At 37.4% G+C, this 21,812-nt stretch overlaps 1 protein-coding gene across 3 annotated transcripts in view; it reads left to right on the top strand.

Moving 5' to 3' along the window:
* Nucleotides 1-511: 511 nt before the first annotated feature.
* The window catches only part of UCHL3 (ubiquitin C-terminal hydrolase L3), a 45,249-nt gene continuing 23,948 nt past the window's right edge, over nucleotides 512-21,812 (top strand). The window contains exons 1-6 of one of the 3 annotated variants that reach the window (XM_075046056.1): nucleotides 512-666; nucleotides 907-918; nucleotides 13,111-13,239; nucleotides 16,409-16,565; nucleotides 16,945-17,030; nucleotides 18,016-18,063. In XM_075046056.1, the coding sequence (XP_074902157.1) occupies nucleotides 625-666; nucleotides 907-918; nucleotides 13,111-13,239; nucleotides 16,409-16,565; nucleotides 16,945-17,030; nucleotides 18,016-18,063 (474 nt within the window). In that variant the 5' untranslated portion in view covers nucleotides 512-624. Of the gene's footprint in view, nucleotides 667-906; nucleotides 939-13,110; nucleotides 13,240-16,408; nucleotides 16,566-16,944; nucleotides 17,031-18,015; nucleotides 18,064-20,103; nucleotides 20,192-21,812 lie in introns of those variants that run through there. The other 2 variants (XM_075046057.1, XM_075046058.1) reach the window with 2 other exon arrangements.

The raw sequence follows: 21,812 nt of genomic DNA, 5'->3' as shown, positions 1-21,812 counted from the left end.
CTCCGGATCCCTTTGTCCCGCCTCGTTGCCTGGCCCGTCCCGTTCCCACGGCTGCGTTTTCCTGAACGCTGCCTGTACCTCACGGCCGGTGAGCGGCTGGAGACCGTTCCGGAGGGGCCCGGCTGTCCGCCGCCTTCCCGTCAGCCCCCGGTTCCCGCCCGAAGGCCGGCAGCGGGCTCCGGCCTTCCCGGCGCGGGTGCGGCGGGGCGCCCCCTGGCGGCTCCCGCGCACCACGCAGGCCCCGATGGTTGGGAGCAAGCGCGGGGCGGGGCGGCCGAGGCAGCACCCCTTGCCCCGTTGGGAGAGTCCATTGCCGGGGGGAGCCAAAAAAGGGAGGGGGGTAGGGGGAAATCTTCCGGCCGCCGGTGCCCGGGAGCACCTAGGGGGAAGGCGTTCATTGCCGCGTCTGCCGCCTCGGCCCGCCGCTCCGGAGCGGGGCAGAAGTGTGCCTGGGGGCGCCGGAGGGTTGGTTTCTTCTCCCGCCTCCCCCCCCCCCCTTTCCCGCGTGGCTCGGTGGTGCGGTCCCGGGTCAGGTCTGAGGCGAGGCGGCGCGAGGCGCTGTCAGTGCTGCGGTGCGAGGTTCAGCGCGCCGTTGGTACCGGGAGCCGCCCCGCTGACCCCGCCATGGAGCCCCATCGCTGGCTGCCCCTGGAGGCCAACCCCGACGTGAGTACCCGGCTTCGGAGGGCAGCTGCCGGGTGCGCGGGAGGGCGGGCTGCCTGCCTGCCTGCATGGCTGCTGGCGGGAGGGAGGGAGGAAGGATGGCGGAGAGGAGAGGAGAGGAGAGGAGAGGGCTCGGGGCCGCTCCGGCCTCAGCGTCGCGGGCTGAGGGATGGCTGGTGGGGGCAGGGAACGGGGGAAATCTTAGCCCGCGGATCTAACTGGGGTCCTGTGCTTTCTTTTCAGGTCACGAATCAGGTAAGCAGCTTTTGATTGAGGTAAGCTTTAGCCTCTCTGCAGGTTTAGGCCCATCTTCTTTCATTTTCATGTAGTAAAGGCTCCTGCTTCTCCAACGAGAGTAACCCTTTCTTCCCCCACGGGTGTCTGCGCTCAGTCTTCTAATATTGGACCGTACTGGAACCTCCTGTGAAACCTCCGAGTACATAGTGTCATGTAAAGATACTATATTAAGGAAAAAACAGTAAAGGAAAAGAGAATAGATGTGGTCTGGCTATTAATGTAATGTAATCTCTGATGTGTTTCAAGGTGAGTTTTAACTCATGAATTAATGATTAAAACATTATTATATATTTATATGTAACCTGTGCCAGTTCTGGACCTGTACATGATGGCTTTGTGCACTTGTATGGATCTTCTTACATCAGTGTCACAGTCTCTTTCTTCTTTGGCTCACCATAAGAATTAATGTCATTTTACCATATTTGCACTTGGCTGCTTATTCATGACAATACCTGCATGATTTCTTGTTGCTAGTTTTGTTAGTGTAGACACTAGAGGAAGGAAGCTTGTTCTAGTTTTTACAAAGCAATGTCAGCACTGGATAAACTCTAGCTGAAGGGAAGACACACATACTCCAACCCTGCATCATGTTCTCAGTGATAATTTTGAGTATCTTTAACAAGCATTAGAGGTCAGATGTTGATCCCAGCAGGCCTGTTGATAATGTTAAGGATGGTGCTTAAGCCAAAAGACTCCAAAGCTTCCAGCAGTAAGATGACATTTTTAAAACTATACTGTTGAAACATTTTGGAAATTAGGAATTTCTATGTGTGAAGAATGTATTTTTTTGTTGTTGTTGCTGTAATATACTAACTGTGTCTGCAGGAGAGTGAAGGGTTATTTGATGGCGGATTATTTTGTACTTGGCTTTCTAGTTTCCTAGGACAAATAATTTCGCAATTCTAACAGTATTGCTGCTGCAATTTCAGAAGTCTTGAATCCCAGTCCTGAGTTAAAATTAACAACATTTCTGGGAGCTTTTCTTGAATGTGTGCTATAATTTCATCATGTTTTAGATTTTCTTTAAATTTTGAAATTCAGACACTAAATTCCAGTTTGGAAGAAAATAAGTGTGAATAAATTACTAGTAGATTTGCAAATTCTCTAACTTTTTCTCATTTTCCAGATGTTGAGCTCATCATGCTACAAATGAAGTCCTGTCAGCTGTAAAGTAGAAATTGAGGAGGAAAAACTAGTGGCTTTTTTTTATCTGAATTATCTTGTATCACTACATGTTTATATTTTATGGAGAAAATCCTAGAAGAACATTAAACGAACAGTTCTAAGTGTGTTCAGAATCTGTCTCTCTTGCTCATTGGCTTTGCACTGATGATGGATGATATCTATCTGTTGTGGATGATCATGGATTATAAGAGTATATTCTGTCAAGGATTTTCTTGTTAATATTTCTGTACAGAAAAGGCCATTTTAGACCAGTTAGACTTCTTCTCTCACTATATTTTGCCAGTCTTAACTGAGCAGTAGTTGTTATTTTCCAGACTGAGAGGTGTATATTTAAAAAAAAAAAAAAAAGAAAAAATGGTTAGTGTTAAATATGAATACACCTTGCATTATTAGTCATTGCTCTTTTAATCTCATCAGTACAGTGGTAAACTATAACAACAGGGCTGTTAGTCACAAGTTATTCATATCCTGCTTATGTTCAAAATAACAATAATAGTAATTTGAGATTCAAATGAAGTTGCAAAGGCATTTTTAGAAAATCCTGTTGAGTTAATTGCAAGGACAGACTTTTTTTGTGGTTCTCTGTGCTGTGCTCTGTTAAATACTCTGGAATTCTTCAGGATTAAAAAAAAAAAAAACCAACCAACAATGGTGTGCCCCTAATAGCTGTAATATATGTGTCTAGTAGTAGTTTAGTACATATATCTCTTTACACAGACATTTAGCCATGTGTTTCTTGGTAGGTTTTTTTTTTTGCTATTTGTTGGGGGGGGGGTTAATTGTATTTTATTTGTTTTACTTGAGTGTTAAACTATCCTTGGAACATACTACTTCTGTTAATGTTATTGCTAGATGTGGTAGTGAACTCTTAAAACCAAAAAAAATTCCAGTCACCTGTAAGATGCGTGTATTCTTAACTCATAGATTGTAGTCAGAACTGTCATTATGATTTAACAAATGCTTAGTCTATTTTGGTTATTGTACTGATCATTTTATTCCCTTTTTTAATAGTAACTAGAAAGGAAATGTACTGAAGGCATGTACATTTGCTTTTAATATGTTCTTACCATAGTCTGTGCTCTCTAGTTTTGAAATGTAAGTTGTAAATTTGATACTCTTTCAATCTTTGTGGTAGAAATTCAGATGATAATGGAGGAGAACTGGTATTTCTCAGTTATAGGGTATGTGAAATCTTTCCAAAGTATCTTGAAAGCTTTTCTCTATCTGAAAGCATTCATTTTATAATACAAGTCTCGGAATTTCTAAATCATTAGTGTATATAGGACCTCTCTTTGTGCACATATGTTGGAATTATTTAAAGGTCAGAAACTGGCTGGTGAGGATAACAGGAATATTCTTTCTTGGCTTTAAAGATTTCCAATGGCAGTGACTCGCTTTGAATACCACAGCCATGTATCTGTAGTACTGTTTTTAAGAGAGAAGTCAGCGTAGTTAAATGTACCATGCAGTGCTAATTTAATTGTTGCAATGCCTTTTTTTCCCCCTCCACTTCTACAGTCTGACAGAATGAATTGTTAGTCCACCTCTGATACAGAGAGAGTTGATGATTCAGCATTTACAAATCTGCACTTTGTGTACAGTGATGACAGGGAATGGTTTCTTCTCTTTGACCTTCAGCTGGAGGGCCTGACGTGACCAGAGCTACCCTTCTAACTGAATCTCTTATGAGACTCTCCCCACTAATGGGAGAGAGAAAGTGAGAAAATGCAAGAAAATGGGGTTTATCTGCCCACTGTTTACCAGATGGTGTTTGGCTGTGTATCTTGTTCTCAATTTCTTCTACCACCAAAAAAAAAAAAGTCAGACTGCATACAGATTTGGGGAGTGAAAAGATCAGACACAGGCTGATTGTTCTCTATCATGATGTCGCTTCAGTCTGGTTTGCAATCCACAATTGATTCCCTAGCAAGCCTAGCTAAACAAAGTAGTATTGCTGGATATCTTTCTTGATCTCCCCACCTTTCTTCATTCTCTCTTACCATTCTTCATCTCACACGTTCTTCCTAGATAAGGTACCATGTCAACTCATGCTTTCGTTATATCCATAAGGATAGAGTAATTGACTGCATCTGATTATGAAGCTCAAGCACTGGCTTCAGGTAGTTCAGAGTTAAACTACTGAGCGTTGGCTGTGGCTTGGGTTTCTCTTGCCACGTAGGGCTTACTTGGCAGTTCTTAGTTACCTTCCAGCATTATTTTCAGGTCTTTGATCCTACTTTTTTTTTTTTTCCTAAGCCATTAAGGTACTGAGAGTCAGCTACATAAAGAAATTCATTTTAGTCCATGGATGCCCTTGACAGCTGTGCCTTTAAAGTCACAGGGGCAATAAAGATCACAAAACATAGAACAAATGGCAGAAACTGGATACAGCCAGCCTTCACCCAGTTATGGAACACATTTCTAAAGTGTGTCAGGCAAATACAGGGATTAATTAAGTATCTCAAGGAAGCAAATGTTACTCTTCCTAAAAGGTCTTTCCATTTTATGAACTCTACAACACTATCACACAGGCTTTTCCAAAAGAAAGCCCTACTGATCAAAGTAATTGAAAAGGCAGTGCCCACCATTCCTGAAGTGTGTTGGGTGGTAGTACTCATAGATGAGTTACTGTCTTGAGTGAAATGATGTCAGATGTGAAGGAACAGAGATGTCCTTCTGAAAATGATTAGCTAAGCCGTTTTTTTAGTTGGGGGGTGGGGGAGTGGAGTTTAACTTTTCTGTTGTAAGCAGAGTGGAAACAGTGTGTGCATGCTTGGAAGACAGCCTGTTTTTATGAGCGTAGCCTCAGAAGGTGGAAGACCAGGACTTAGTTTGTGTCTTTCTGTAAAGAGAATAGCCCAGAAAGCCTTCCACAGAGCCAACAAAGGGGAAGTGTTGAGGCTGTGGCACAGCATAGCAAAGAATAAACACAAAGACAAATATGAAGGGATTGCATATGTCCACTGTGAGATCACTTGTTGAATGGCTTCCTCTAGTTTAAAATATTTCAAGCTATATAGACCTCTTATTGAGTGTAAATAGGTAGGTATGTTGCAAAGGGAAAATTGTAACTTGTTTTGGGGTTTAAAGCATTATTTATATCAACAGTTGAAAGATTGACTTAGATCTGCCTTTGTACGTTCCTCAGTAACTGAAAGCTAAGAAAACGATGTGTTTCGTTCCTCTATTTATACTTGCCACTTCTGGCTTTTTATTATGCTCTTTTTTGCTCAGTTTCTTACTTCTGTTTCAATGACAACTAAAAATTGTAACAAGGAAACCCTTACTGTCTCGAACCCTGTTTAAGTGGATGGGGTGCTACGGAGTGGAAAACAAGTGGTAGTGGTTCATGTGGTAGGTTATCTGGTTGCACTGAAGATGCCGTTCCTTGCTTCCAGGTTTTCCTTGGTGTAAAGGACCAGTAGAATCCAATTGTTGCTTTAGTACACTGTAAAAATACTATGTATAACAGCTTATTTGGAAGAATGGATTGATCCGGCTCATGCCCGTTATGAATAATTGTTTAGATCATAGAAACAGGTCTCTAAGTGTTTTTCACAGCATAACGTGGTGTCTTGTTTTGAACCAGTGGCTCAGTAGCTGCACCTTGGGACTCTGTTCGGAGCATTCTAAAGTTCTTCCTCACTGGGGCAGTTTCAGAGGAAGCCTGGGTCAGCTGGTTAGTCCAGCTTTCCGTGCGCTTTGCATTGCTGCCTGTGTGATGTCCTGGTTCAATATATACGTCAGTGCCTGGGCATACTGAGTATTAAGTTTCGAAACTGCTTGATGGATATGTTAAAAATATATACACCTCATTGTGAAGATCAGGAGCACTAACTGTTAAGTAAGTGCTGCTCTTTTAGACACCCTGAAGAAACTAACACAACTGGAAGGATAAGAATTTTGTAGGTGTAAGAGTTCTCATGTTTTTGATGAAGTTGAAAGTGACCTCTTTTTTTTTTTTTTTCCTCCTTCATTGCAAATTTTGAAAAAAAAAAAAAAATTTGTGATGATAAATGGGCTGTATTCCTTGAACTTTATTATGAGGTCCTGAAATACAGTGCTTGAGGATATTAAAGAATTCATAGTAAATCGTGAATTTCCCCAAGTAAGTTTATTATAATGGAGCATCTCTTGTTTGAGCAAGACCATATTGTGGCCACTCTAAGTGAAGAGTAGTTGGTGAAGAAGAATAATGCACCTCATGTAAGTTACAGCCATGTATTTGCTTCTGGTATGCCTTTTGAACTGCTGTCTAGAACTAACATTTCTCCAGCTGCTGCCATCTTGTCATGTCAGTCATTTTGATTAATGGTCTGAAAGATGCCTTCTCTAAACTGCATTGAAAAATGATCCCTTCATTTTAATTCCATAAATGTCATAATGAAAGAATTAAGAAACATATAATGCCCAAACAATAAAATATTGTTTGGGTGGTTCCCTTTTTTCCATAAAGGAATTTCACTTCTGAAACAAACAGTTTTTTGTAATATGCCTGTAGAAATTATGTACAAAGAATTGAAAGCAAAATATTGTGCATTTATATTTGTAATATAGATTAGCTTAATAAGAATTGAATACTTAAGGGGCTGAATACAACTATCTATTTGTGGATTTATATATATTGTAATGTAAGTGTTCTGTTGGTTTTTTTTTTCTTTTTCTTGGTGATAATTCCATCAGACATATTTTATGCAGTGTCTTACTACGTTCTAGGGAAAAAGATTAGCTTCAATTTAACTAAGTGCCAAAAATTCTTATGCTTTAATGAAAAAGTTACAAAATACCGATTGTCTTCATTGGTTTATTTAGATGAAGTCCTTCAAGTTTCCTAAAGCCATAGGCATGTTTTGTTTTTGCAGAAGGAACTCTTAACTGTGGTTTTGTTGTGATACAGCGATGCTTTAATCTACTGGGTAGAAGTACAATAAAATGTAGACTCTGTTGGTGTCTTGGTTTGCATTTGCAATTTGAAGAGGATTACAACAGTTGGTTCTTCCCACAAAAGCTCTTTGACTTTTGCATCTGAGTGTCTGGAAATGTTTGTGCATTTTGCCAGTTTTATGTTTTCATGGTTCCAACTTGTATACAAATACCACAGTAAAATGTGGAAAACTCAAAGTCTTGAGTATAATGCCTTAGTATTTAGAATGTGGCGTTCTTGAAATATTTGCAAATGCCATCCAACTTTAATTGCACCTAAATTTCAAAGTCCATTTTATTTCAGTGTTTGTTCTCACTTTGTTTTTACATGCAAGTGACAAAGTGGAAAAGAGCACTTGTACTTCAGACAATATTTAAATTGTGCATTAACTACTTCAGAAATTTTGTGTTAAAATAAACTCCACCCTTACTTTCTCTTATCCCACTTACCCTTTCCACATTTCCATCAACCCCATAAATCAAATCTTCCTACTGGCTGTGTAACTGTGTTGGCAGAAGTACTATTTTAAACTGCTGAAGTCAGTTCGGCTGGGTTAAGATGTTGCTACGTTGTCTTTGTCCACTGGTTTTCCATTCTACTTTTGAGGCTCTTTAACAATAAATAAATAAGCGTGAACTCTTTTTTTTTTTTCCTTTCCTTAATTAAGTAAATTTCATGAACCTTAAAGGTAGCCGCTGTGCCTCAGAGTAGACTCATGTATTAAAGATAACTGCTCTGTGCTTCTTTCAATGCCTAACAGTAGGTTAAAGTAGTGGTATCGACAATGAAGACAGCATAGGTTGTACCACACACCACGTAGGTAGAGTGCCTAAATGTGCTTATTGTAATGTTTTTGCTATTAACTAACATTTAGACATACAGATTTACAGTTTGTGGCGATTCAGAATAGAATCAGGTAGGCTGGAAGGGAACTCTAGAGTTCTGTAATCCAACCATGTTCTGTTCAAAACAGGTTGCTCAGGAACTTGTCAAGTTCTGAATTCCTCAAAGGATAGAGACTCCACAGCCTCCTGGGCAACCTGTGCTAGTGTTTGACCATGATCATTATTTTTTAAATTTATTTTTAAATGCCTTGCTTATCAAGTTCAAATTTCCTGTGTTCCAACCTATGTCCATTGCTTCTCATTGTTCTACTGTTCACTGCTGAGATGAGTCTGTCTCCATCTTCTCTGCACTCTCCCTTGGCTAGTTGAAAACAGTAATAATCAGGTGAGAAGGAAGGGCCCTCTGGAATACTGGGGAAAAAAGGAGAAATTCATGAGAAGTGCAGGTAGGGTATGTGTGTGCTTGTAAAGTAATTTCAAAAGTGACTTTTTGTCTAATGGTTAGCTGGACCAGTGAAAAACCACAAAGTGTTTTTCAGGAAGGTATTTTAATACAAGAATAGAGACAACTGAAAATATGACAACAATCAGTAAAAATGAAGTTCTGAAAAAGTTAATAAACTAGATACAGACATGTGGTGTTTTTTGTTGTTGTTGCTGCTGCTGTTGTTCTTCGTGAGCCCCTGTAAGACTTCTGTAATGTAGCCAAGTATTTTTTTTCTTTTCTAAGGTAAATGCTTGAAGACATATAAATTAAGAATAGTCAGCAATGTGATAAGCAGTGACTGAAAAGGAGTATCTAATACACTCTTGTGCAGATCTAGAGAAATATAAAGCTCTATTTTATTATGTAGTGTCAATAAGCTAAGAGATAGTAAACAGCTGGAAGTCAGTGAGCCCTCAGATATAAAGTATCCTAACTGTTCTGTCCAGTAGGTATCTGTAGAATAAAATTGTTTAGGTAATCGCTGAATAAGTGGAATGCAAAGCAGTAGAGGTCCCTCGCTATTAATGATACTATCTAAAAAGCATACAGAACTGCGTGCTGTCCTAAAACAGGAATGCTTTTGTCAGTGGGGAAGGGGTTGCTTCATCTCCTAGTGCATAACTCACTCCTTTTTGTACCAGCATCCTTTGTCTAGGAAAGAGCTAGAAAAAGACTGAGGGAGAAAAAAAGGAGGTTTAATTTAGTTATTACTAAGGTATTTGGGTAACTTGCCCTAAAAAATTGAAGCTGTTGCTTGTGACATCTCTTTTCTGACCTTCCTTTGTCACATCTAATATAAATTTTTGTCCCTTTAAAGAACTTTTCCTGGTTCTTAACAAGTTGGTTTTAGTCCTGCAAAATTTCTTCTCTTTGATCTTGCTAAATAGTCTTGCCTTGCTTTTAGCCATTCAGAACACAGTTGCAAAATACTACTTACCTGGCTGTGGTGTTGATTGAATTCCTTTTTCTTTCTTTGCATGTCTCCACATTAAAAATAAGCTTCATATATTTATTTTAAGGGTTCTTCCCATCCTGTCATCTATTGTTCATCTGTTACCCATCTGTCAGTCTCTCTTAGACAGGGGCTTATGCTGCCAGTTTTTATCATGTACTCTCTAAATTTTCAGAGGGATATTTCTATCACTTTTTTCACAGGCCTGAATGAAACCTTCTTGATACACAGAGATATCTCCTTTGCCTATTTTGGGTTTCTCATTAGGGTTTTTTTTTTTTGGTTTGGTTTGGTTTTTTTGATGATTCTACAATAAAGTTGTTAGGCCGCTTGTGTGTTAAGATCACTGCCTGTCATACTAAGCCTATGCTCTTGCTGTTCTTTGTAGTGCTGACCATCACTTTAGTCATTGGTCTCATTGTATACTGAAACTTATGATTTCATAGATTGTAAAGTTTCTAGGCATTATGGTAATGTGAGTAATGAAAGGCACCCTACATCTGTGGAGTTCATTACATTGAATATTTCATTCAGGAGTTTGAGTTGCTATTTTTGGGTTTAGGGAGCATTGAGGGGGCAGGGGAGGGTGTTAGTTGGTTGGTTTTGTGTTTGTTTTTTTTTTTCCCAGTGGTATAGAACAGGACAGGAGAACCTAAATCACTTTATTTGTCCAGTAGCTTAATGTGATCCTTCTAGCATTGCCTCTTCTGGTTGTGTTTTTTTCTTTTTTTTCTAGGTGAATATTGGTTTTATTTTGTTGGGGTTTTTTACCTTTATTTCATGTAATCTTGCAAAATAAAAACTTATATTTTTTTCAGTTGCATTAGTTAGCCCACAGTTCTGAATAACAGCAGTAAAGATGATGGACAGATTAGTCATTGGCTTCATAAGAAAAGTACTAGAAGTACAAATAATATTTTAATGCACCCATACACGTACTCCCTTCCCCTTCAGATTTTTTTGTTTTTGTTGATATTCACAAAGTGGTAATTATCTTCACAACCTACAGGGTTAGAATAGGAGTTCAAAATATACTGTCTTCTGTTTCATCAGCTAGTAAATACTTAACACTTTCCCTTTTCCCTATTTTCGTTAAAAGATAATAATTTGGCCTTCTTCCCAATCTTGGCAAGACTTAAAGGTGGTACAGAAAGAAAAGAGCTTGGTGTATTACATAAGCAATCTTCTAAGTTAATTTTCTTATTGTACTTCAACACTACCTTGTTTTTTAAACTAGTCAAAAGGAGAGGTTCTGCAAAGCCTTAATTATGACTTGTGCCCAGTCCCACAAACCTCTAAGGGAACAAAATTTTCTTAAGAGCTTGATGAAGACACTGTATTTTCTCCCTCATCCCCCTTTTCCTCTTTGAATTTATGGTCAATCCATGTTTTTCATTATTAGTAGGTAGTGTAAGAAAAAGAGAGAAATGGGGAAAACTGTTTACATGGCCTTATGAAAAGAAAATCTCCATGTTTTCCAAGGCAGCCAGAATCAAATACTGAACTCTGTGAACTGTATAGGTTATTACTGTAGATACACAGAAAGCCATATTATTTTTTTCAATATATGCTTTAAACTTTTTTCAAACTTAAATCACCTTTACTTGCCCTTGGTTTTGATGTCATGTTTTGCAGTGTAAAATGGAAAGAGAATAATGCATTTAAAATGAAGTGTGGGTTGGGTAGGGGTTTTTCTCACCCCCTTAAAACACTGGCTGCAAACTACAGCTTCATTCTCTTAATAAACTTAAGTGTATGTATATTTTTTATTGTTTTGCCCCGTTGTAGAATATATTCCTAAGTGTTACCAGTAAAAATCTTCCTTACTCTTTATAAATACTTGTTGTCCATACATTCAGACTTTGTAGAAACTGTTTCCTTTGTGTCTCTAAATACTGAGAGTCAGCCCCTTGGCTATGTCTCCTGAAAGACAACCACCTTGCCTCTTGCCCAACAGAAGTTGAAAATGGTATTTGAAGAGGTCTCATGTTAGACGAAGACACTTGTATTTTGTTGTATGTTCTTGTGTTCTGTTTTAATAAAATACTCATTCGGGGTATTCTTACAGTTACGTCTGTGTAGGTTAGAATCTACTCAAACATGGCGTAACTTACTGAATTCATGTGCGGATGTATAAACCTCCTCACTAGGTGGATTATGGAAAGAAGAGAGAGCCATTGTGCCTTTCATTTAGGCTTACCATCTTATGTGATTCTTAAACATCTTTACTGCAAATGTATCAATAAATAGATTTCCTCAAATAGCATTGGGCAGGAAGTATGATGAAGCTTTTGAAGTAATCTTTCCCCTCTAAAAAAGACAATGGACAAATTAGTCTGGTCTTCTACAGTATCACTTTTGGGAACAGTATTGGGAACCGCAGAGTTGAGTTTTGGTGACCTGACTAAAGAAACGTCTTAGGAGTTCATTGTTTTTTCCATTAGAGAGGGCAGAGGAATATTACTTGCTGCATGTTTTTTCAGGCATTTAAATTGCAGCTGTTTATCAGCAGACTTTGCTTATTTTAAACTTGAGAGCCCCAGGTAACTGAATAAAATTTTCCTATAGAATATGGTTTTTCCAGCAGAAATATAGTAAGTTGTGAAATGTTAACTTTTTGGAAAATACACAGGGTTCCCACATCTTTCAGTTTTCCTCCAAAATGTGTTTCTTTTACCAGTAGAAGTACTGTTTCAAGATAGGATTTGTGTATGCCACAGTGTACAATCAGCTTTTTCTTATAATTATGAACGGTCAGTGTGTGTACAGTAACAATAGTTTCTGAATTCAGTTAGGTTCTTCTAGACTGTGATAACACAAATATTTCAAATTGGTTTAGATCATATATAGTTATTAATTCTGCAACTGTTGTTGCGATACATAATTTATCTGAGTAAAAGAAGAATATCTGATTAAAAAGTGAGCACCCAATTGTAGGCTAAGGTTGTTAAAGCTTAGCAGGTGCTACAGTCTCTCTTTCCTTCTTAAGTAGCTCAGTGTTAGGTAAAAGATCCAAAATCACTCTTCGTATTGTGACATATAGCTTTCGTATAGGAAAGACGATCAGAAAGCCTTTGGCTTAGACACTGTTCAGAAGTCCTAAAGAAGCAACTGAGAATTATTTGAAGATTCATGATTATTGTCTGGCACTTAATCTTTGTCTACTTCAAAATGTGTTACTCTCATAGTTTGAAAGGACTTTTCATGTAAAAGAACACCTTAAAAGGTACACCTACTAAAATATGTATCTTGTCTCTTTTCTCAAAAGGCCATCAAAGATCACAGGTTTTTTTGAGCTGCTGAAACCCAGCAGCTCCAATATAAGCACTGGTGTCAGGTGTTCTGGAGTATTCATGGAATCAAATAGTATCATAAGTTTATTCATGCATGCTCTGACCCATGATTTCTAGTTAAGGTGAATATTCGGTACTCCTCTATTTTGTGACAGAACACTTTCAAAATGGCTGAAATGCTTTAATGCTTTAGTAAATAGTGCTGGGAGTGTTTTCACTTCCCTTTCATAAACCTATTTAAATAAATAAAACATGGGGATTTTGTGTGTCTTTGTTAGCACTACGATTTCTTTAGCCTTATTTATTAAAACTTGAATCTTGTTTATTGTCCTTTATTCTCCTTAAATTTTGGAAAGTATTAGTTGTTGCAATGTATTTCACATTGTAAATACTCTGTTATGCTTCTAAAAAGATAGGTATACGAGTGTACTCATTTAACATTATTCTATTCTTTTCTTTTCCAGTTTCTCAAACAGCTAGGTATACATCCTGACTGGCAATTTGTAGATGTTTATGGTATGGAACCAGAACTGCTTAGCATGGTGCCAAGACCTGTCTGTGCAGTGCTACTTCTCTTTCCAATAACAGAAAAGGTAAGTGTTTATTTTATAATCAGCTAATCACTTTTGCTGTAAATGAAAAGGGAATGAACAGTTTAAATCTGGTACTTGATGTCATGATAGAATCAAGATGAGACTCAAACCTTATTCAAGAGACTTCTTAATTAAGAACAACAACAATAAAATGCTTCCTTCAGAACCTTCTTTTCATAACCTTATGTGTATGTTTCCAATTTCTTTTCAAGTTGGAGTGGGAAAAGCTAATGTAGAATCACAGAGAAATACGCTTAACATTTTTCTATTACAGACAATTTAAGGCTTTTTTTTTAAATATGCACTGTGAAATGGCTCAGTTCTGCTACTTTTAGCAGAAAGCTACAATAGCATAAGCAAAATAAGAGGTGGGGTATAGGACTATATCAAATGCAACTATTTTTTGAGTTTTTGTACTGTCACACTGACCAAACCTCAATCCACTTTCAGTTCAGTCATCAATACCAATATGGCTTTCACTTTTTGGACAGATGGGGCATATTTCTAAAATGAAAGAGAATTCCCCACACCCCCCTTTTTCCTCTATGTTAGACTTTGAAATACTTGATTTGGTTAAATCTTCAAGTCTGCTTGTTTTGTGTCATCACATGCTTCTACATAGAGAAGATATCCATCTTACATATCTCCTTCAAGTGTTACGTAGGCTGAAATTTGTGATTCATATTGATCTTTCAGTTTCTAAAAATCTTATGTGATTGTAATAAGGTCAGCCGAAATGTTTGAGGTGAATTTGCCCAAACTTCTTCCTCTTAATGTGTCTCTCAAAAAGAACACATGGTTTATAAGGACAAAGCAGTTAGCTATTAAAGCTTGACTTCTGTAACAAAACCTGTTTAAATAGAAGAGTGAGTAGGTCAGTCCTCTTACTCATTAGGTCTTGTAAACTTTTGCATTTTTTCTCCAAAACAGCCATGCAGGCAGTCCTCCTCAGGCTTGATTTCAGCCACCTTGATAGTTTTAAATTTAAGCAAACTCTTAACTGTCCTCGCCTGTCTTCAGGAAATTCCCTTTCTGTCACCTTTGAGGAGTTGTTTTCTGTGTGCTGTGGTTTCTGTCTGTCTGCTTGAGCTGCAGGTCTGAGCTCCTTCTGTGACTGTCACTTTTCTTTTGCCTCCCTTCCTGTGCAATCTTCCTTTCTTGGATCATGCTATGGGAGCATCATCCCATGGGAAAGAGCAACCTTACTCTTGTTCCAGAAGATGTATCCAATTTCATTCTGAAGAAGCATGTGACAAACAGAACCAGAGAAACAGCATATGCTCTGTTGCATAAGTCAATCAAATTTGACTACCAGCCAAATATTTGAGATTTTCTCCAGCATTTTAATCTTCCAGAAACATAAGGGACACAAGTGTTACTATCAACTGCTTAGCCTGAGTGTGTGAAGGCTGAATCTTTCATGTGAAGTCTCAATGATGTGAAGCTTTTGTTGTTCAGTGTGAACTCCACAAGACTCTTGAGCATTATTTTGTATTTCTGGAGTACTTTTCCCCTCCTCAGTCTCACTTTCAATATGGCCTGTTATATTCTGCTTTAATTTAATTTTTCATTTATTTATGTTTCTTGGCTGTGTCTACATTTATGAAAGTATCCCCCTTAATTAATTTTACTGCCTTTGTAAACACTTTTCTATCATGCCTTTGTTCTTCTATCTAGAAGTTCCTTTCTTTCATGTTTCCTATATATCAATTTGCTTGAACTTGCTTTTAGGGCAAGATACTCTTGTTTGCATACAGGTAATCTTAGGGTTATTGTACAGTTTAAAGGTCAATGACTTTCTTAGTCTGCATTGTAGGTTCTAGACAGTGAATGCTGTGAGCATTGGGCATTTTGGGCATGGTCCAATGAATACATATCATGGGATAGCTCTGGTTAGGAGGGACCTCTTGAGGTGATCTGGTCTAACCCTTGCTCAAAACTGTATTTTCAGTATTCTCAACATTTATATATTTATTTTTGCCATTGAGTCTATTTTGGTTGTCTAATATGAACTTTCGTCCAATTATGCTCTATGAAATATTTTTCTCAATTAAGAAAAATTTCTCAACTGTCTCAATTATTTTTTTTTAACGTGTAGATAAGTGGTGTCAAATTAATTTGTAAATGCTCTCACTATTGTTTAGACCATTCAGAACATTCAGAGAAGCTACAAGTGTGGAATCATGATGCTGGAAAAATTTCCTCTTTCTGTTTGTCACTGACAATACATAGAGTCTGAGAGAAATTTCTCATGGGTTTTCAGGAAAAGTTCCTTGATAACGTTCTGCATTCAACCTTTACTTTTGTATAAAAAGCCCATCTACTTCTACTTTATTTTTTGTCTGCAAAAGTGCCCAGTAAAAGAGGCAAAGGAGGAAGAAAGAACAGCGTTGTCTGGAACACTTGCAGGTTTTTTTTGTTCTTTTTCTGTTTGAGATTAAAATCTTAAAAAAACCCAACCAAACAAAAAAGCCCCAACAAACAAACAAACCAACCCCATCCCCCCAAAAAAGAACCAACAAAGCACAACCCACAAAACCAACACACTGTTGCATAGTATAACATATTTTAGTCAATTATGATCTCTACAAAACAAATACTTTAGATTTTTCAATTATACTAAATTCTTTCTTTTACTTCAGAAAATAAACATTCACTTTATGAATATGGCTTTTGAAGGGCCTGTTTTGAGGCTGTGAGCATTATATAAATCTTTTTATATTTTATATTCCTGGAAAAAATGAAATGTAAAAATGCTTCATGCTAATTAAGCACCTGAAGTATTATGGTTTGCTTGATAGCGCTTTGAATCCTCTGTCCTTAAAATCCTTTTGTTGGATTGAAGAGAGATGGTGACAGGTGCTCAGATCAAGGAAATATTTTGAACATTTTTGGAATTATGTTAGATAACACATATTTCAAAATTATGTTTCCTGTGTGACTGGTTTTTGGCTAGTGAGAAGGCATTGGTTTAAGAAACAATATAGAGCTGTTCAGTTGAGTAAGTTTACATATACTTGTTGGACCACATGGGTTAAGCGTTTCAAATTACAAGTTGAGTTTTGGTTTTTATTAGTTAGCTGTTGCTTTTTTAAAATTATTTTTGCTTCAGTAATGTAGCCTGTATCTATTTGTACTATTTGTGAAATGTCTGTAACTTTCCTTCTAGTATGAAACCTTCAGAACAGAGGAAGAAGAGAGAATAAAAGCTAAGGGGCAAGATGTCAAATCATCGGTGTATTTCATGAAGCAGACCATTAACAATGCTTGTGGAACAATTGGGCTAATTCATGCTATTGCAAACAACAGAGATAAAATGAACTTTGGTAGGTTTTGTTGGTGGGTTGATTGGGGTTTTTTGTTGGCTTTTCCCTTTTTTTTCCTTAACTGTGGGGGAGGCATGGAGGGAAGGATAACGTTTTGTACTACTTTCTCTGAATATAACCATTCATAAAGGACCATCTCTGTTCAAAGAGCCTTCCTACCTATAATTATAAAAACAGTATTTCATACTAATCCATGAACTAAAGCACTTGAAACATTGCAATTGAAGCAGGTAGCAATTCCTCTTGCAGTCAGCTTTCAGTGTCTTAAAGATACAATGTAATTATATCTTTAAATCTTGTTGGAATAAGCATTCTGTAAGCTTTGAATGAATTTGGGGTTACAGCATGACTCTAATTATGTCTTTTTTATTTTTTTAAGAAACTAATTCTTCACTGAAAAAGTTCCTAGAAGATTCATTATCTATGACTCCTGAAGAGAGGGCCAAATATCTAGAAACTTATGAAGTTAGTATCACGTGGTCTTACTTTTATTTAAAATGGCGTAAGAATTACTTGCGTGAGCAGTCAGTCTAGCTCTGTCAGCAGAATGGATTTTGTCAATGTTTCTCATCCATATTAATTCACTGGCATAGTTTAAAATGACTTTGAAATGGATGAGAAACGTGTGCATAATCTTTTTGGTGGGTTCAAGATGCAGTTTAATGGTCAATTTAAGCAGCTCTGGGGCTACTGCTGAAAGGGTGGTCCTTCTGCTGCCTCCTTTCATTTATGCCTTTTAGTCATCTCTCTTTGGCTCTAGCAGTTTGGGGCACACAAAGAGATGATTTGGCTGAAATATAATCTCCTTCCCCCACCACCCCAAACAATTAGATGGGCTAGCTGATAGTGTGGTTAGCCAGATCATTAGTGCTGTTTGAAAGGATGTGGCAGAAACATCTGACCAGTGGTGGAAGGGGAGAACGGTGCTGTTGCTCCTGATGGTAATGATGATTCTCTCAAAATGAAAATCTAGATGATTTCCAAGTCTGAGTTTAAATGTAAGCTTATTGTGAAGCCCTCAGGAATAAGGGTATTAACATGTGGCTGAGGGAGGTAGTAACAAACAGAAACAGTAGAGGTTTGATGACGTTTTCTGTAGAAATGTTGGACACAAGATGTCTGATCAGAGCTTCTGTCTAAAGTATTTTGTCTGCTCAAGAAGTGATATATAACAAAGACACTTGCCCATAGTGTTTTCTGTGTGTGAAAGGGTCATTACAAACTGTCAGATATTTGATTTGAATTGACTGTCATGAAACTGAAATACTGGTCTTCTGAGATCCTTGGAAGTGGAGATTATTTGTTTAATTTTTTATTTATTTATTTATTTCAAGCACTGAACAAACATAGTTACGGCTATGGCATTTGATAAAATGACGAGCATACAGTGATTCTTAAAACACTGAAAGTCTCTCATTTAAAGTCTAATTGAAATATATTTTAATTTTAGGCTATTCGTGTCACTCATGAATCCAGTGCCCACGAAGGTCAGACTGAGGTATTCATTTTTAAAAAAAAATCTTTGTTAATAACTACTTTGAGTTGAATATAATTGAAATTAAAACAATCATGTATTAAAGGTTTACAGTGAAATGGAGATTATTGCTTGGTTTGCAGTATTGTGCCATTAGTCAAAAATCAGGGCACAAAATCAAGTGGCATTGTTGGGCGGAACCAAACTTGAAGCTTCTTTGTTTTGGTTTTTTTTGGGGGGGAGGGGTGTTAAGCTTTCCTATAACATAGATGATCTTTTCAAGCTTCATTTCAGAGTGAAACAACCAGTAATAGTATTTTTAATGAAAGTTGGGGTTTGGATACTGCAAATTTGTAGCTGAGACTGTAAGATCCATAGTAATCATAAAAGTGGAACAAACATTTTATGAGAGTCTGAGAAGTTTTACTTTAGGAAAAGAAATAGTACAATACTTGGTTTGCCATTCTGTATGTACTGTTTGTGTACAGATACTAATTCAGATAAATTCTCACTAATACATATATCTATAAGCTTTTATCCCCCAACAGATTGGATGATATAAAAAAACCCAACCAAACAAAAAAAAACCCCACCCAACCCCAAAACCAACTAAAAACTTTAACATAAACTTAACATTCAACATTTTTCTGCTTCAGTCATACCAAGGCAGTTTTCCATCTTTCTGGTTCTGATTTCAGTATCTGTCCCACAAAAAGAAAACTGTAGAGTTTTGCTAGCACTGCTTTGTTTGAGAAAGAGAAGAACCCTCCATTGTTTGGCTGTGGCTCTAGTGGCTCATCCGCTTTCTTTTATTTGAACTGCAGTAGGTGACGTTTTCTTTCTTCTTATGGCTTGTGCAGTGTCTTCTAAACAATGCAGGAGAAAAAAAAGCCATCCTTTCTGCTCCCCCTTGCCCCACCATCTGGAAATGAAAATTGAGAGAATTGTTTTAACTATTTCTATTATTGATACTCAACTTCCTTTGTGATATTTTCTTTAAAAAACACCACCACCCTTTCTTCTTACCTCTTCCTCTAAATTAATCAAGCTTCTATATTTCAAGAAGAAATATCAGAACAAATTCATACATCTCTTCCTTTTCTAAGTGAGAGACTCAAAAAAATCTGGTCTGTTTTCTTTATAAATGAGTCCTTTTCTAGATGTTCTTGGCAAGCCCAGTAAGAGAGAGGCTATGGAGATTATTCCCACAAGTTGCTGAAGACTGAATCTTTTCCTAAGATCCTTGTGAAAGAGAAAAACTTTTTTAGTTGTTTTGATGTACTGTGACATTCATCCAGGGAATGGTTTGTCTATGCATTCTTCTGGCAGAAATTATGGAATGATTGGAAAGAAAATGCAGGGGCTGTACAGTTCCTGAGAGTCTTTGTAAAGATTCAGGAGGCATCTAAGTGATGATGGAATCTCCTAATAAGGGAGAGTTAACTTCTTGAACTTCCATGAATTAATTTGTTTACTGATCAAGATGACCACAGTACAAAAGATTAATAGTTGTGTGGAAAGATGAAGACTTTTTTTTTTTCATATTAAAGCTTCGCAAGATTCTCTTAGCAACCGTGTCTAAACACAAGTATTGAATGGGTCGTTTCATTGCCAAATATTTATTATTCCATTTTGCATAACTGAATCTGGAAGTAATTCAATGTGTATATTCCTTAGATTGGTAAAATAACTTTTTCCTGTCCTTCTGTTTCCAAAGTTGAAATAGTACAATAGTACAGCTGAATACATGTCCTAGGATGATTCTCCATAATAGTTCTGATTCATCAACCAAGGAGGAAAGGAATAAACAAGTCATCTGACTGGAACATCTAATTGCCTGAATATCCTATCCTACCAAAGTGTAGTTAAATTGGCAGCAAGGCCTCCCCTGTTATCTGTACAGGACAAATTGCTTTACTTTAAAGTACAATTCTTTTTAAGCAAAACAAAATCTGAGATGTGAATATGCTGAGAAGTGCAATTGAGGGTTGGAGTGAGTTAATCTCATAGTCTTTTTCCTTTCAATGGTACATTTTAAATGTTGCTGTATACCTCTTCATATAGTGGTGGAGGGACTGATGAACAGCATGCCCTTGAAGATGCTGGAGTTAGGATATGCAGGTCATGCAAGGATGTTGACTTGTCCTGCAGGGTAAGTTGATAATTTCTAGCACCTTTGGAGCAAGAGAGAAGAGAATCCCATTCCTCTTGCATATCCATTATTGTTATGATTACTTTCCTGAGAACTTAAACTTCCTTTCAGAGCACTGGAAAGGAACATGTTTGCCTTTCTGTGACTCTGTTGGGTTTTTGTTCTCCCCCCTGCCCTGCCCCTCTCCCTGAACAGCAAGGGCATTTTGCATATAAATCTTCCCTTTGAATAAAGTGGCTTATATAGTTGCTTAATGATAGTAACTGCTGTAACTTTGGGAGCAAAAAGTCCTTTCCAGGTCTCCTACAGAATTAAAGATGAAGAAAATGTGCAGGCCTACTCTTTTAGGACGATTAAATTGGCTTGCATGCTTCCTAAGAATAACCTGCTCTGTGGCTAGTTCTGTCCCTTAGATAGATATTGCATACTACTGTCCACTCGAATTCTTCTGAAAATGTTACTTAAGATCAACTGTGTTAGACAGAATAACTTCCAAAAGTGGGATGTATGGCAGTCGGCCTCACTGATTTGGTTAAGAAGCTGCTCTCAAGATGCTGTTCTTTCCCTCCCCCATGCAAAACACACCACCACCTCACCATAGATCAGTATTATGGGATAAAAGTAAAATTTTCTGGAATCTTGAGATGGGGAAGGTTTAAAAATAGCAAAGAATACAGACAGGTTCTCTTCTGATGGTATTTTTTTTTTCTGGGCTCTGATTCCTCAGATCTTTGAGGATTCAGCCTTTAATGCTTCTAAGTAAAGCCTTTATTTGTTGATTGTTCCTTGACAGGCTTGCTAAGCTATCTCAGTGGCTACTTGATTTTTACAGTATGCAAGTGGATTTTCTGCTTTTGTTTCTGTTCTGTGTATGTGGGTGTTTCAAACGTTGAAATAAAGCAAGTCTATCTAGAAATAAAAGATTAGTAATAGAGTAAAGCAATGCTCTCTTTCTAGTATCTGTGTATTTTATCTATTCATCTTGTCCAGTGGGTAGAATTTGTTTCTGTTTTTGAATAATCTTTTATTTTAATTTCTTATGTTTTTAAGAAGTTATATTGGGGAAAAAAAAGTATCTGACAAGATATTACTTGTATAACTTTAATATTAGTGGACTGCTAGATTCTACGTTCCAGTTAGTGATTGCTGGAAGAGAAGAATTATGGTGGCCAGGTTGCTTCTGGGATTTATCATTAATATGTGAGGCCTTTAGATGAAGCATTAAGATGAATTGCTAAACAAGTGAATTGAAGCTGAGAGCTATCGAGTGTTATGCCTTGATGGGTGCTTTAACAGGCTTCCCAAGTTTGATAGCTGTGATTAATTTGCCTAGTTTAAAAAGAAAAAAGAAAAAGAAAAAAAAAAGGCTGTGTTCCTAGCCATTTTATATAATTATTGGTATTGCATTTGAAACTTTTACAGGCCATCGATAGACTGGATTAGAACTGAGTATTTTGGGGATGTTTTTTGTATTAAAATATGTGAGGTTTTTAATGAAGTTTACTGAATTTTTATTAAACGACTTAAGTATTTTCTTAAAAATAGAGAAGTTTTTTTCGTCTTTCAAAGAGATTACATTTTAAGAATAGTTAAGTGGTTTTCATTTTGCAAATTCATTGCA

Source organism: Buteo buteo, chromosome 14 (genome assembly GCF_964188355.1).
Source record: "Buteo buteo chromosome 14, bButBut1.hap1.1, whole genome shotgun sequence".
In the NCBI taxonomy this organism is placed as follows: domain Eukaryota; kingdom Metazoa; phylum Chordata; class Aves; order Accipitriformes; family Accipitridae; genus Buteo; species Buteo buteo.
Note: the sequence above shows the minus strand (reverse complement) of the source record. Positions and strands in the feature narration are given on the sequence as shown.